Source organism: Rutilus rutilus (assembly GCF_951802725.1).
Source record: "Rutilus rutilus genome assembly, chromosome: 18".
NCBI classification, from domain to species: Eukaryota; Metazoa; Chordata; class Actinopteri; order Cypriniformes; family Leuciscidae; genus Rutilus; species Rutilus rutilus.
Window position 1 is genome coordinate 16,393,977 of NC_140231.1, and position 14,352 is coordinate 16,408,328.

General features: G+C 35.7%; 3 protein-coding genes across 3 annotated transcripts; 1 reads left to right on the forward strand and 2 right to left on the reverse strand.

The window, feature by feature from the left end:
- epdl2 (ependymin-like 2) lies at positions 1-3,905 on the forward strand. The gene is made up of 6 exons (XM_084386720.1): positions 1-171; positions 308-342; positions 483-617; positions 732-918; positions 1,172-1,262; positions 3,682-3,905. Exons 1-6 carry the CDS (start codon positions 93-95, stop codon positions 3,806-3,808), a joined length of 654 nt encoding a protein of 217 aa, XP_084242846.1. The 5' UTR covers positions 1-92; the 3' UTR covers positions 3,809-3,905.
- Positions 3,906-3,915: 10 nt separating this feature from the next.
- Positions 3,916-8,173, reverse strand: otub1a (OTU deubiquitinase, ubiquitin aldehyde binding 1a). Its single transcript, XM_084386719.1, has 7 exons — positions 8,043-8,173; positions 7,517-7,578; positions 6,627-6,725; positions 6,331-6,449; positions 5,955-6,039; positions 4,778-4,972; positions 3,916-4,473 (listed from the first exon to the last, which is right to left on the reverse strand). The coding sequence occupies exons 1-7, from the start codon at positions 8,086-8,088 to the stop codon at positions 4,276-4,278; spliced, it is 804 nt and encodes a 267-aa protein (XP_084242845.1). The 5' UTR covers positions 8,089-8,173; the 3' UTR covers positions 3,916-4,275.
- Positions 8,174-8,831: 658 nt separating this feature from the next.
- Positions 8,832-10,776, reverse strand: cox8a (cytochrome c oxidase subunit 8A). The gene is made up of 2 exons (XM_084387974.1): positions 10,607-10,776; positions 8,832-9,227 (listed from the first exon to the last, which is right to left on the reverse strand). The coding sequence occupies exons 1-2, from the start codon at positions 10,724-10,726 to the stop codon at positions 9,117-9,119; spliced, it is 231 nt and encodes a 76-aa protein (XP_084244100.1). The 5' UTR covers positions 10,727-10,776; the 3' UTR covers positions 8,832-9,116.
- Between the last annotated feature and the right edge of the window lie 3,576 nt (positions 10,777-14,352).

Below are 14,352 nucleotides of genomic sequence, written 5' to 3' on the forward strand. Positions count from 1 at the left end.
AACTCTATAAGAAGAGGTGAGCTTGGAAACACCGCTGTTAGTCGCTTTAGCTCCTGCTTACCAGCACTCCTGTTTACCAGCACTCCACGGTAATGATGAAGATCCTGTTTCTGATCCCAGTTTGCCTGAGCCTGATTCTCAGCAGCTGCGCACAGAGGCCTGAACCCTGCAGTAAGACCTCCTGACCTTTCGTCCTTTGCCTGCACATTTTAGTAAACTTTATAGTGCAGTTGAAAGAACTAAAAATGGATATATGCTTGTTTTGGATCCGTTTAAATGAAACTTGTTATTCTCCCTTGACTTCCAGAGTCTCCACCCTTGCTAGAGGGGGCGCTGACCGCAGTAAGTGGACTGTCTTGACATGTAAATTTGATCTCTAACTTCTCTTACTAGTTGGCTTATACCTGCAGAAAACTATGCAAATGCTAACTGTGAATTATGTGAAAATGCTCTCAGCAATATTACCTTCTTCTCCAACACAGTTCATCCCAGGGCATCACATACGTGTTTTTGAGAAATTCTCCTATGATGCCTATGGACAAAATATCCGGGTTCGAGCATCTGGGAAAGATGGCACCGAGACCTTCTTTGTAGACAGGCTCCTGCTCTTTAGAGAGGTAAAGAACCACGGTTTAAGGAGAAATAGCAAGACATGAATTTTGCAAAATTCATCATTGGGGATTGTGTTGCTGATTGCTAATATGACCCAGAGTTTGCACTCCTCTCAACAGGGGGTCAACTATGAGATCCACTACCGCAACCAAACTTGTATTAAGACTGCATTAAAGGTACCATTCAGACACATTGGGGTTCCCCATGATGCCCATTTCCTGACTCAAATGGTCTTGGGTAGCAGCTCTATACAAGGACAAGGACTGCTCGTCAATAACTGGAATGGAACAGCGCAGGAAACACAAGGTAATGTGCGCAGTTGTGCTGTCTGATGATTCACACAGACTGCAATAAACAACACAAATGTATTAAAACATCACAAGTTTTTACTTTTCTAAACGGTCACAACAATCCCGACCAGTCTAAAATATAAAAACTTATAGTAATACTTCTTTGGAAGAAGAAGTGAAAGTGTATAGATGTTTTGAACAACAAAAATATAAAATTTTCTCTAGTTCCCTTGCTAGTTGGCTTATGTTCTCTGTACTGTTCTCTGCAGAAAACTATCTGCTGACCTTCACTGCGTTTGGCTGCGTGCCTCTCTACTCCATTGATTTCACACAGAAAGGGGAATTATCTGTCATGACAAGGTTAGTGTTCAAAAGTAGGCTGATCTGTCCCATTCAGAAACTATAACCATGTCTAACTCTGTTTTTCATTAAAGACCAAAGACCCATGTATAATACTTATGTAATCAAGTCTGCAATCTTGTCCTTTACTTAACCACATTTGTTGTACACCGGTGAAGAACAACAGCAGATTATGCAAGCAACTCTTAACCAATTACATGTGTTTACATCGCCTTTCCTCTTCCTCTGATCAAGGCTGTCTTCATGCAAGAATAACAAAATGTGTGCTTCATGAAAACAACTAATTCTGTTAATAATCAAAATGAGAAAAGGAGGATGCTGAATGGGTCACAGATGTATACATAACCTTAGACTCTGAGTGAACATTTCATGTGTGTGTGTGTGTGTGTGTGTGTGTGTGTGTGTGTGTGTGTGTGTGTGTGTGTGTGTGTGTGTGTGTGTGTGTGTGTGTGTGTGTATATGAAGAGATCAGATGCAAAAGCCTCTAAGTGCCATCTGAAATTTTCTTCTAGAATGATCATTTTTATCAAGCTTGTTTATATAAGTTCAGTAATTTCACTTAAATGGCAATGAAAATAAAGTCATTTTCATTGCCATTTAAGTGAAATTACTGAACTTAAATATACAAGCTTGATAAAAATTATCATTCTAGAAGAAAATTTCAGATGGAACCTAGAGGCTTTTGCATCTGATCTCTTCACATATACACTGGGGTCAGTAAGATTTTTAATGTTTTTAAAATAAGTCTCCTCTGCTCACCAAGGGTACATTTATTTGATTAAAAATCAGTAATATTGTGAAATATTATTCCAATTTAAAACAGCTATTTTAATACATTTTAAACTGTATAATTTATTCCTGTGATTAAAGCTGAATTTTCAGCATCATTACTCCAGTCTTCAGTGTCACATGATCCTTCAGAAATCATTCTAATATGATGATTTGATGCTCAAGAAACAGTTATGATTATTATCAATATTGAAAACAGTTTTTTACATTTTTATTTCAGGATTCTTTGATGAATAGAAAGTTCAAAAGAACAGCATTTATCTGAAATCTAAAGCTTTTGTAACATTAAACACTACCCTTCAAAAGTTTGGGGTCAGTAAGAATTTTAATTTTATTTTTGGGGGAAAGAAATAAAATAAATCAATACTTTTATTCATCAAGGATGAGTTAAACTGATCAAAAGTTACAGTAAAGACATTTATAATGTTAGAAAACATTCTATTTTAAATAAATGCTGTTCTTTTTAACTTTCTATTCATTCTATTTAAAAAAATGTGTACACAACTGTTTTCAACATTGATAATAATAATGAATGTTTCTTGAGCATCAAATCATCATATTAGAATGATTTCTGAAGGATCATGTGACACTGAAGACTGGAGTAATGATGCTGAAAAATCAGCTTTGATCACAGGAATAAATTACAGTTTAAAATGTATTAAAATAGAAAACAGTCATTTTAAATTGTCATAATATTTCACAATATTACGTTTTTTTTTTTTTATCAAATAAATGCATCCTTGGTGAGCAGAAGATACTTCTTTTAAAAACATTAAAAAATCTTACTGACCCCAAACTTTTGAACGGTAGTGTATATATATATATGTGTGTGTGTGTGTGTAGATAGATAGATAGATAGATAGATAGATAGATAGATAGATAGATAGATAGATAGATAGATAGATAGATAGATAGATAGATAGATAGATAGATAGATAGATAGATAGATAGATAGATAGATAGATAGATAGATAGATAGATAGATAGATAGATAGATAGATAGATAGATAGATAGATAGATAGATAGATAGATAGAGAGAGAGAAGTGGTCAAAAGTTTGGAAACATTACTATTTTTTAACATTACTATTTAAAAAATAAAAATAAAATTGTATTCATCAAATCCTGATAAAAGTATCACAGATTATAAAAAATATTACTTTTTTCCAACATTGATAATAAATCAGCATATTAGAATGATTTCTGAAGGATCATGTGACACTGAATACTGGAGTAATGGCTGATGAAAAATCAGCTTTGCATCACAGAAATAAATTATATTTTAACATATATTAAAATAGAAAACCATTATTTTAAATTGTAATATTTAACAATATCACTGTTTTTTCTGTATTTTTGATCAAATAAATACAGCCTTGGTGAACATAAGAGACTTTTTTTTTTAAACATAAAAATAGTGGTTTCCAAACTTTTGACCGGTGCTATAGAATTACATTTTCTGACAGTTAAATATATACTTTTTTTGGATTGTTTCTTCATTTTACCAATTATTTTATACCATCACCCATTTGTTTCTAAGTATTTTACATTTAACACCTTAATAGGGATCACTGAAGTAATATATAACCTCAAATGGATCCAGAGGCCAACATGATTTCTTCTTTCCGTAGCTTCTTTGACCTAGTGGAGGGAATAGAGGACCCAAATGTCTTCATCCCACCTTCATTCTGTGATTCTGTGAAAGTGCTGCCGGCCAAAGAAGGCGTCATGACAAACTCCTTCATCGGTCTTCTCTAAGAGGAACAATGTGTATGTGTTTCAGTGCATGTCTAGCTGAAATTGCAGAATGGACGCACAATTTTAAACCTACGCACATTAAACAATGTGACTATGCAAACTGTGACTACTGCAAGTTTTTTTTATTCTGATGAAAGTCAAATACAGTCAAACATGATAAAGCAATTTCCATTCCTATCATAAAAGACAGGCAGTCTTAACTACAAGAAACAAACAAAAAGAACAACTAAATGAAATAACCATATACCATACACAACTGAAAATAAAATTGATGATGAAGGTTAAACTGTACAATGTCCAGTGCCTTGTATAACAGATTCTCCAAAATTCTCCAAGAGTCTTAGGGGGTGTTTTGACAGGAAATTGCAATGCCGAGTGCCGGGTTCACATTTCACAGGTTTAGAGTCGAGTCAAACCCACAGCACAGAGATAGACGAGGCCTTTAGCAACCGATAGCAGCAGATCTGCTACTTGTACAGGATGTCGTAGTGGCCTGGTCGGTAGAGGAGGAAAATCTTGGGCTCTCCACCTTCAGGGAAGATGTGGTGATTGACTGTTCCTCCCTCTCCTCGATCCATGTACTCCACCTTGATGCACACGTTTAAAGCCTGAGCCAGAGCTATAATGTGAATGTGATCACTCTCTTTGGACATGGGCTCCACCTCCTGGCCAAAACAGAAGGACACGCTGGTTAAAAATGTTGCAAAGTCATTGAAGAAGAGCAGGTTAATCTACAACAGGGGTGTCCAATAATGCTCCCGGAGGGCCAATGTCCTGCAGAGTTTAGCTCCAACCTTTCCCAACACACTTGCCTGGAAGTTTCTAGTAACCCTGAGGACCTTGATTAGCTGGCTCAGGCACGTTTAATTAGGATTGGAGCAAAACTCAGCAGGACAGTGTCCCTGATCTACAAGAACTGGATACAAATAAATCACTTCTTCGAGTGACAAAGGATGATTTCAGTGTTACCTGTTGGCAAAACTCTCGAACGGTGCGGCCGCCCTCTATGAAGTGCTGGAAGAAGTCTTCCTCTCTTTGCAGGTACCCAGAGGTCACCAGCCGCAGATACACGACCAGATAATCCGATACGCTCTGCTCATTAAATGAGCCGAGCAGCTCACCTACAGACGGTTGCTTATCACATGTCTCAATCAGGTCCATGAACTGAAGTGAACAAGACAGGAGGAAATTAATTGTGCAAGAAATTCATTTAAGATTATAACTAATCCCAAAGAAAGAAAAGGGCAAAAGGGAGACATGTGATCTCAAATGTTGTACTCATTTTCATACATAATTGTTATGTCAACAGGACTGATTTCAAATTTCCAGTGTTGTAATTGTAAATTAAAAATAACTTTAGTTAATTAAAATATGTTAATTATTACTTTATTTTAAGGTGACGTAGTAACACGTTACTACATGTACATTCTATAGTAATAACAGTAAATTATGCAAAATTACAAGCAAGTACATGTAGTTAATTAATATTACTCAGTACTTATTTGAGTAAGTGCAATGTAATGACGTCACCTTAAAATAAAGTGCAACCCCAAAACATTAAGCTGTGGTCACACTAGACTTTGAGCTTGTGATATTTCTTCGGACACTGCGATGGTCGTGATATGATGTCACACTCTGCAGTGTATTTTAAAAAAAACATAAAATCCAAATTTTACAATCTACTACACTTTCCTGCAACATTCTTTTAATTCAGAGAAGTGGTCATGCCGTGAAGTATCGATTCTATTGGTCACACGTCTTCACGTGATATGAATCCGCAGGTCAGAGTTCACCAAATCCGAACTTTAGAACAAAGCTAAATGCGAAGAACTTTTTCACGAGCATGACTTTCCGGTCTCATGCATATGAATGGAAGTCACTAGAACGAAAAGTGTAGTGTGACCGTCCCTTTAGAGATGTAGCCCTGGCAACTAACTAAAATATAAGATTAAGTACTAAAATGACAAGTATGAATTAAAGCTAAATAGAAATATTATATTTTTTTTCAATAAAATAAAAATAAACTGCATAACAAAATGACTAAAATTTGATCTATAAAAAGTATAAAAAATAAAAGCAAATTAAAAAAATTAATAAATAATAACAATAAAATATAGATTTTCTGGACATTCTTCCAAAGACTTACTGTGTTGTGAAAATCTTCAATGGTGAATTCTGTGAAACCTTGGCTCACCAGATCCAGTTTACTCTTGGCAGCAATAGCCTTGAACCTGCCAAGTGAACGGAACCAAACACAGTCTTAGAAGAGTGTGCTAAAGGTTACAGGAGCTACTTGAGACCATTATCATCTCCTCATACTTTCATGAAAATGATCTTAACAGGCTTGACACAACAAGTAGATTGTCAGTCCACATTGAAAGTGAAACCGCTGCACGATGTGACGATCACTGCCATTTAGAACATATTTCATGTTTTTATATCTAGTTTTGTAGAGTGGGAATCATTTATTCAGCTAAATGAATAAATGATGTTCACTTGAATGTAGGCTGGCAGGTGGTTACCTATGTAATTCTTTGCTGTCTTCAAGTAAAGACTCCAGATGTGAGAAACCAAAGGCTCTGTAGAAACAGTTCCCATCCGGCCGTGTTTTGCGTATAGATGAGTACTTTTCCTGTAAGTCCTGTTGATGAAACAGTTTTGAAAAGAAAAGTCAGAGATGGGGGTGCATGGAAATATGCGTATAAATACATATTTGTGTATGTGGCTGGATAACTGAGATAAAAGACAAAGATTATAAAAAATTATGTATGCATAGTATTCCATAAACATTCATTTTCTATTGAAAAGGTTCACTTACTCTTATCTTCTGCTGGTAGATGGTGTCATCATCTGAATACTCTCGCTTAAGGACAGACAGTTCCTGTCTTTCGGACACCAGAGAAATACTGGTTGCTATCTGCAATGACATTCAAGATGGGTTAAAGATTGAATCTTGCGATTTTTCTTAATGAGCATCATGTGCATGCATAAATACATGTATAGGGGCTAAAATGGTTCCCACACCTTTTGACCAATGAATTTCCATGAGTCTTCCTGTCATTCATGATTACTGGATAATGATTTTTCTTCAAATAAACAAATAAGTAATAATAATAACAATTAGAATAACTTGTAGACATTTTATTTAGTCAAATGCCCGAAACCCTAATATTTTCCAGATTTCCATAATAGTAGGAAACCTGGATCCTCATTAAACTGTCTCAAGTGGGCTACGTCACACATTTTGCTCGATTTTAATCAGTGATGTTTCTTTAGTATCATTGAAATATTATATTTTTGTAATAAGATCTTAAATTAGTTAGTATTTTTCTATTTTCATTTAAAATTTAGTTAAAACTTTAGCATTTCTGTTGTGTTTTTGCCATTTTATTCGTTTTTCTTTAATGACTTTATGGATTTTTGTTTTATTTATTATTATTTCAGTACAGCAAAGTGAAACTAAATTAAAATGAGAAATGCTTCCTTGTCAACTAGTTGAAATAAAAAGTTTACATTTTTTTAAATACATTATATTTCCATTAATTACTTAATGACAATGATCCTAATATTAATACATGTCTTTCAACTGTACTATAGCAGAATCAGCTAAATCATGACCTGTTGAGAGTGTTTTGTTTGCAGAAAGACCTTTAACTCTAGAGGAGTTCACATGACATTACAATATAAATATACAATGTAAACAATTACCTCTTGCTGAATCTTATCTTGCTGTGCAATAATGGCTTCGTCATATGCAAGACAATTCAGCCCTGTCAAAGAACAAACACAATTAAGTGTAAAATATTGACAAATCTACTAATTACTTGAGTGAATAATACTTGTTTCCCCTAACGTTACATGGTCAGGAACAAACGTTAGTATTGGCTGTTACTACGAGAGGAGACGAGTGTAAAGGTATTTCTACATTTGTTTCCACAGTGCAGTGCATCTATAAAGCCGTGTGTGACACACGGGGAGCATTTTTGTTAAACGTTTATATTAAGCTAAAGCTAGTAAGTTATCGTATACAGAATGATACAGTTATTTGGACACTGAAACAAGTGCTTTCAAACATAAACAATGAACTCTCAGCTATTGCTATTAGCAGGTTAGCAGAGCGCTAGCTGCTCATCCCTTGGCTCCTGTGCTCCATACAGCTCAAAATACCAGCGACGTATGTAAAACGATGTAAACAGAATTTGGTTCTGGCTAACAGCGGTAAAGTACTTCTCACCATCAGCCTCTTTTTGAGGGATCTCCTGTTGTTGCTCCTCCGCCATGTTCCTGCAGAACAGTCATTTCCGGTCACCTGATTGATGGGAACCCGCTGGAGATGAGTCTACTTCCGGATGAGATTCTTCACCACTTTGTACCTGAATGCACTACAATATTGTTTTACACGTGTAAAACTGTTGGCTTTTTAAATGTTTTGAACCGAGTATCTCCCATAAAAGCTGGTGGCAAGTATACATCTTGACATTATTACTAATAATTAAGAAAAAAATAAATCTTTATTATTTTCTCAAACAAGGTGTTTGTGTTAACTAAAATCCATTATATTATAATTTTTTTCCTAAATGGTTTACAGAAATTAGATGTTTGTCACCATATTTTGAGATCTACATTTGATCAGACCCAATAAATGACTCGGTAAATTTTTTGCAGAACTCCAACATTAACTTATCTTATACAAGCCTTGCAGAGTCATTGACTTAGGTAGGTATTATGAAATATTTAAAAAGACATTAAAATACAAACCCATCATGCAACAGGTTATTGAAATGCATTATATATATATATATATATATATATATATACACCATCATAACAAGCATATTATTTATATATATATATATATATATATATATATAATGCATTTCAATAACCTGTTGCATGATGGGTTTGTATTTTAATGTCTTTTTAAATATTTCATAATACCTAAGTCAATGACTCTGCAAGGAGTATATATAATATATATAATGCTTTATTCCAGCAGCAAAGTAAAATAAATACAGAGACAGAATTTAAGATTTAAATAATGATTTATTTCAAATGTAACAGCTCCAGGTAATAAGAAACACCCATCATTGAATGTTATTACACAGTTGGTAACAGGGAGCAGACGCTCGGTGTAATGAAGACCGGAGTGTTTGGAGGAAAGTAACCAGTCGCATGGAGAGGTAGCTGGGTGGCTCAAGCAGAGGAATTGTTCTGCTGTTCAGGTAAGTCGGAGGTCTGTGTGATGGTGGTCCCAATGTGTTAAAAGCAATAAAACCAGAGAAACTGCTTTCAGTCAATGACAGATTGATCACTCAGATGCAGCGGAGTCCTTATTTTTATAGTTTTCCAGGTTGGCCAGAACCCACCCAGCTGGTCCCAGGATGGCAAGACTAAAGAAGGCCAGCCCAACTATTGTCTCCTGTAAAAACAGACACAAGACCCAAACAACTGTTAGGTAACCATGTATTATATCTTGTATTTTAGACTTTAGGACGTGAACACAACATTATAACCACTTAAAGTCACCGTGAAATCATGGTGTATTTTAAAGGGAAACTGCAGTATTTATTATAAATGATTTATTCATGCACATTATTTTTTTATGTGCACTTGTTATTGTTAATCAACATATCTTCTCTGATGATGGCATGACAACCTGCACTCAAGTGACACAGCAATAGCAAACCACAACAATGCAATCAAATCCCAATGGATTTTTCTTTGGACCTCCATTTTTCTTGTTCGAGAAGCAGTTTCACTCGGATATGCGTCACAATAATAAAAAAAAAAAAAGCAACTAATCGCAACTTCTGTTTCATGCAGACTTTAATAGAACTGTAGCAACATACTGATGACACTTATCACTTGTAGCACTGCACAGACTTTGTACTTTCATTCCAATGCAAGCTAATCAATGCCATCTTGAGATTCAAAACGGCTATTGTGAATTCAAATGGAATAAAAAAAAATTGCCTTTGAAATCTAAGGTATCAGGCCATATATATATATATATATATATATATATATATATATATATATATATATATATATATATATATATATTACAATTAACGCAGCATCCGTTTTTGTCCTGGCATTTTTTGGCTATCATTCATTTAAATTCTTTTTAAACCATTCAAATGCAAGAGAGAACCAAATCGCCAGAAATTGAGAAAGCACAATTTACATCAGTAGCAGTATTAATATCAGTGAAAAAAAAAATATTTTTTAATGTTAGGTGCGATTAATTACAGAAAAATGACAGCACTTCGTGCAATATAATGTTTTCGGTTTTTTTTTTGTTTTTTTTTTTAAACATACAGTAGACGATTTAAAGTAACGTTAGAGGAAGACATGTAACGTTACACAGTCTGTAACGTTAGCTAAAGTATTAGCCTAGCTACCGTAAACTAGTGTATCATTATGTATATCGCTCGAAATATACACATGGCCCTTAAACGCGAATTGTTTTTTTTTCTTTAAAGAGTAACTAAAAGTAATAAATAACTAAAAATGTTGAGATTCAGTTCGCCATCGATCCTCTTAGTTCCACGACCTTCTGAATAACCGCTATGGGCCGATGACGTTTTGGGTGCCGTTTCAACCACAAACCACATTAGTTTAATGCGAAAGTACAAACCATATCTATTCACAATAATCGTGTGAATTAGAGCTCAAACTAAACTAAATCTGTATGTTTCCGATTACCACATTGGGTCTAAAGGTGAACGCCAACGAGATCATGGCCTTCCCTTCGCGAGCTGCAGAGGAATCATCCAGCTCTCTACAGATACTCACAGCGGGCCCCAGTGCATCCTTGGCAGGACGCGAGGCGATGTTGGCTCGCTGGGTGATGGTTGATCCCCGCAGAACCGGAGCGGTGCGGATGCGAGCGATTCCCCGCAGAAATCCAGACATCTTGCTGCTCTGATATATTGAGTATGTAATGAACAGGAAGAGGGAAATGACACCGGAAAATGCAGCAAGCGCTCATGGGAAACATCCGTATGCATGTGTGTGGGAGTTGTAGTTTTTTTTTTTTTTTTTTTTGCATAACCCATTTTTAGTTTGTTAGACTGTTAAAAATAAACAGTCTTGCACCGTCACTAGTTATACATTATTAAGATTATCCATTACATTGGTGTTTTGTAACAGTGACACGGCTTCTTCCTGATGACAGTTAAATGTCTACTAAACAATAATCTTTTACTTTTTACATAACCGGCTGGCCAACCTCATGAGCTCAGCAGAACATGTGCCAGTTGACCAAAAGAGCAAGCAATCAGATCCTTGTCTGCATACTATAAGAATATATTAATATAGGCTACTGTTGAACTCTTATGAACTGCAGTGTGCATGTCACCAAAATTCAAAGGCCCTGGGACACATTTTTGGGTGCCCTTATTAAGGCTATATGGGGAAAAGGATAGCCTACTGGACACATATTGACCATGGTAGACTTTCACAGTGGTGGACCCCATTATATATTTTTAAATATTAGTCTGTAATTTTCATTTCATATATATATTTCTTATTTTTGTCCTTAAAGTTTCTTGCATACATGTGGCAAAAAAACAACAAATGAAAAACTCTTAATATTATATTTTTCATCCTTTTTACATTAATTGTTTTTACAGGTAGGTTTATTTTGGGACCGATTTCCTTGAGTATTGCCTTAAAAAAGTTGTTTTTATTACCATCATTACTAGAAAAAAAACCATAACAAAGTGCCAAGATTTATCCCACAAGTTTTGACAGAAATGATCACACTGGGAAGACGGAGTTGACATGTTGAAGCTGTGACCACAGAGACTTCAACATTGTTTGTTTAAAATATAAAACATGTATTAAAACTTTCAGGACTTTGCATTCAACTGTGGCATCCACAATGAGCATTAAACAGGAAAGGGGGTCCTCAAAGTTAAAGCTGCCCATGGCATTGCATGATTTATTCAGAATTTAACAAGTGTTGACCCAAGGTGAGAACATAACTTTGATAGCCATTTGTTTATGGAAAATATAATTCAACATCTGCTTTTTGTATTGTTTGATATCTTACATATCTCTGCCCTTCAATTTAAATGTATATTCCTGAACTTGTTGCATTTTTGAACACTTTTGTTTGGTAGTTTTACATTGTGACCTCAGGGCAGGTTACATTTTTTATGGAGCATGTGTTTAAAAATAATACTAAAGAAATTTAATGTAAGCAATGAATTTCCAGAGTATACAGATTTTCTTTAGATGTAACTTAAATTGTGATGAATTTTGTTTTATTTTTAGCATAAAGCTTTTGTGTGTAGGACATGTTTTGTCCTTGATCTCAAGAATCAGTACAGTGTTCCCGTTGTGTCCTGATCCCTGCCTTGCCTGGTTCTGCTCTGCTGGTGTGTTTGGATCCAGAGTTTTTTTATAGGGTAGTTTGTTGAATTTGGGTGTCCTCACCTCATCCCTTCACCTCAAAACCTGACAAGGTGATACTTGTATCCCAGTATTCTGTTATTGTGTTCCCTTTTTACCCAAGACAACAGCTTTTAATAACAAAGTGACATAAGTAGAAGCAGAAGTCATTGGGTAAACGTCTATATTAGTGGATGGGACTACTTTACTGTCCAATAGCAAAATAAAAATATACAATAGTGTTTTAAACAGCTTTTCAGAAGATATTGACCTCCAGTCAGAAGAGAGACTTATCATTACTCCCCCAATTAGAAACACCCTTGTCACGGAGAGTGATGAAGCAGACAGGTAAAGATAAAAACGTAACTGAAGTTTATTATGAACAGAAGCACGGAAACCAGCAGATGTAAATGGTGAGTTGAACACAATGAAGATAGTTGAATGGAACTTAGCTGATGAATAACAGTATTGTCCTTCACAGGTAGAGAACAGAACAAGGCTGATGGCAGACGTGGATGAGAGTCACTGACGATGATAGCAGGTTCGTGGAACAGGTAAGGATCGAGGTAGAGTTTGTTGTGTGGAAAGACAAGATCAGACAATGAAGAGTGGTGCAAGTGAATGTATAGTGAACAGGTGACGAGGTACAGGTGTAGTGATTAGTAATCAGGGGAGAGTGAACGAGTGGGTGGAGTCGTGACAACCCTTGCAGTGTGTTACGTTTTTTGTAAGTCACTAGGTGTGTTCGACATCGGCTGCGGCTGGATGTAACCGATCGGCGAGAGTAGCCGCGTGCATGCGGGGAGGAGCTGCAAACGGAGACGTGAAGTCGGACACTTTCTGGTTCCCGTAGTGACCGCTCAAGTGGTGTTTGCATACTTTATCACAGCTGAAGTGAAATAAATGCAATATTTGCCAAATAATACACAGATGTTTCAGATACATTTTCATTCAACACTTTATGTAGGCTGCTGCTTCATACAGCGACTGTTTGAACAAGAATAAAGTTCAACATAATTTAAGCTATCAATTAAGTGCAGTCTACGTTTTTTAATCAGTTTTATTTGATAAACATGACACAATATAACATGACAACGACATGAAAAGAGTGTTTACTGTTATAATAAACTGATCTGAGAGCTTTAGAGGAACTAAAGGTGTTCGAATAAACACGAAACACACGTGATCGTTGTCATGCGGTGAATCCGGCCAATCGTGGAACAGCTGTGTCGTCATCAGCCCTCGTGCAGCCGCTCTTGAGAAGCTGCGCTGGCTGAGTTCTCCGGCTACTCTCGAATCGGTCTCGCGGTACTTTGATGGCACACATCACAGTCACGTGGCGTCGGCGCTGCATCAAGTCGGACAAAATTTCTAACCGGCATGCACTGCTTCAAGTCAGCCGCCGATCGGTCTGCGCAGAGCTGCATGAAGTCGAACAAGCCTAATGCCAAGGTAATATAACACAAAGTATATAGTGTTATAAATGCACATAATTATTTATTTTTTTAAATAAAAACTTTGCAAGATTTACAATGACAATAACTGTGGAAGCGTAATCATAGTCTGCTACAAGGGTCCATATTGGAATATTTGTTTGAAGGATAGATTTCGTACCCAAAATCCCAATTTAATGTTTTTTTTTTTTTTTTTTTACTATTGAAATCACCATACAAAACCACTGCTAGACAAAAAACAAACATTTGTGTATTACTGATAGCCTATAGCCGCCCTTCAGCACTACAAACAAACTAGCTTCGGTTTCCAAATATGAAATTGTAAGGCTGGAAGCTTATAGGCCTACGCTGCTGTTTTGAACCAATAATTGGAACAAAAAGCAGTTGAAGGATGATGTAGGCCTATATTAATTCAGTTATTTATTTTACTCCAATATATAATGAATCTGACTCCATTAAAGTTGTTTCTTTAACCTCTTATTCTTTAAAGGTAAAGGTCTTTTTTTAGAACTGAGGAAAATAGGATTTAACCTGAACGTTAAGATAACGAAAGTTATAATCACTTAAAGGATAATTCCGGTATGTAACACTTTGAGTCTATTTTGTAGTTTGTTTTGGATGAACAAGAGTGGTGGACAAAGAAATTGACAATGGTTCCTGTCTCGACTTTTTGACTATTTTAGAATTGCC

Excerpts from the sequence above, each read along its gene's own strand:
- epdl2 (XM_084386720.1), top strand. The coding sequence starts at position 93 with ATGATGAAGATCCTGTTTCTGATCCCAGTTTGCCTGAGCCTGATTCTC. Across the intron at positions 172-307 it reads ACAGAGGCCTGAACCCTGCA|AGTCTCCACCCTTGCTAGAG; the intron begins GTAAGACCTCCT and ends CTTGACTTCCAG. Across the intron at positions 343-482 it reads TAGAGGGGGCGCTGACCGCA|TTCATCCCAGGGCATCACAT; the intron begins GTAAGTGGACTG and ends TCTCCAACACAG.
- otub1a (XM_084386719.1), bottom strand. The coding sequence starts at position 8,088 with ATGGCGGAGGAGCAACAACAGGAGATCCCTCAAAAAGAGGCTGATG. Across the intron at positions 6,726-7,516 it reads AAGATAAGATTCAGCAAGAG|ATAGCAACCAGTATTTCTCT; the intron begins GTAATTGTTTAC and ends ATGTCATTGCAG. Across the intron at positions 6,450-6,626 it reads TCTACCAGCAGAAGATAAGA|GACTTACAGGAAAAGTACTC; the intron begins GTAAGTGAACCT and ends TTTCATCAACAG.
- cox8a (XM_084387974.1), bottom strand. The coding sequence starts at position 10,726 with ATGTCTGGATTTCTGCGGGGAATCGCTCGCATCCGCACCGCTCCGGTT. Across the intron at positions 9,228-10,606 it reads AGGATGCACTGGGGCCCGCT|GAGACAATAGTTGGGCTGGC; the intron begins GTGAGTATCTGT and ends CTGTTTTTACAG.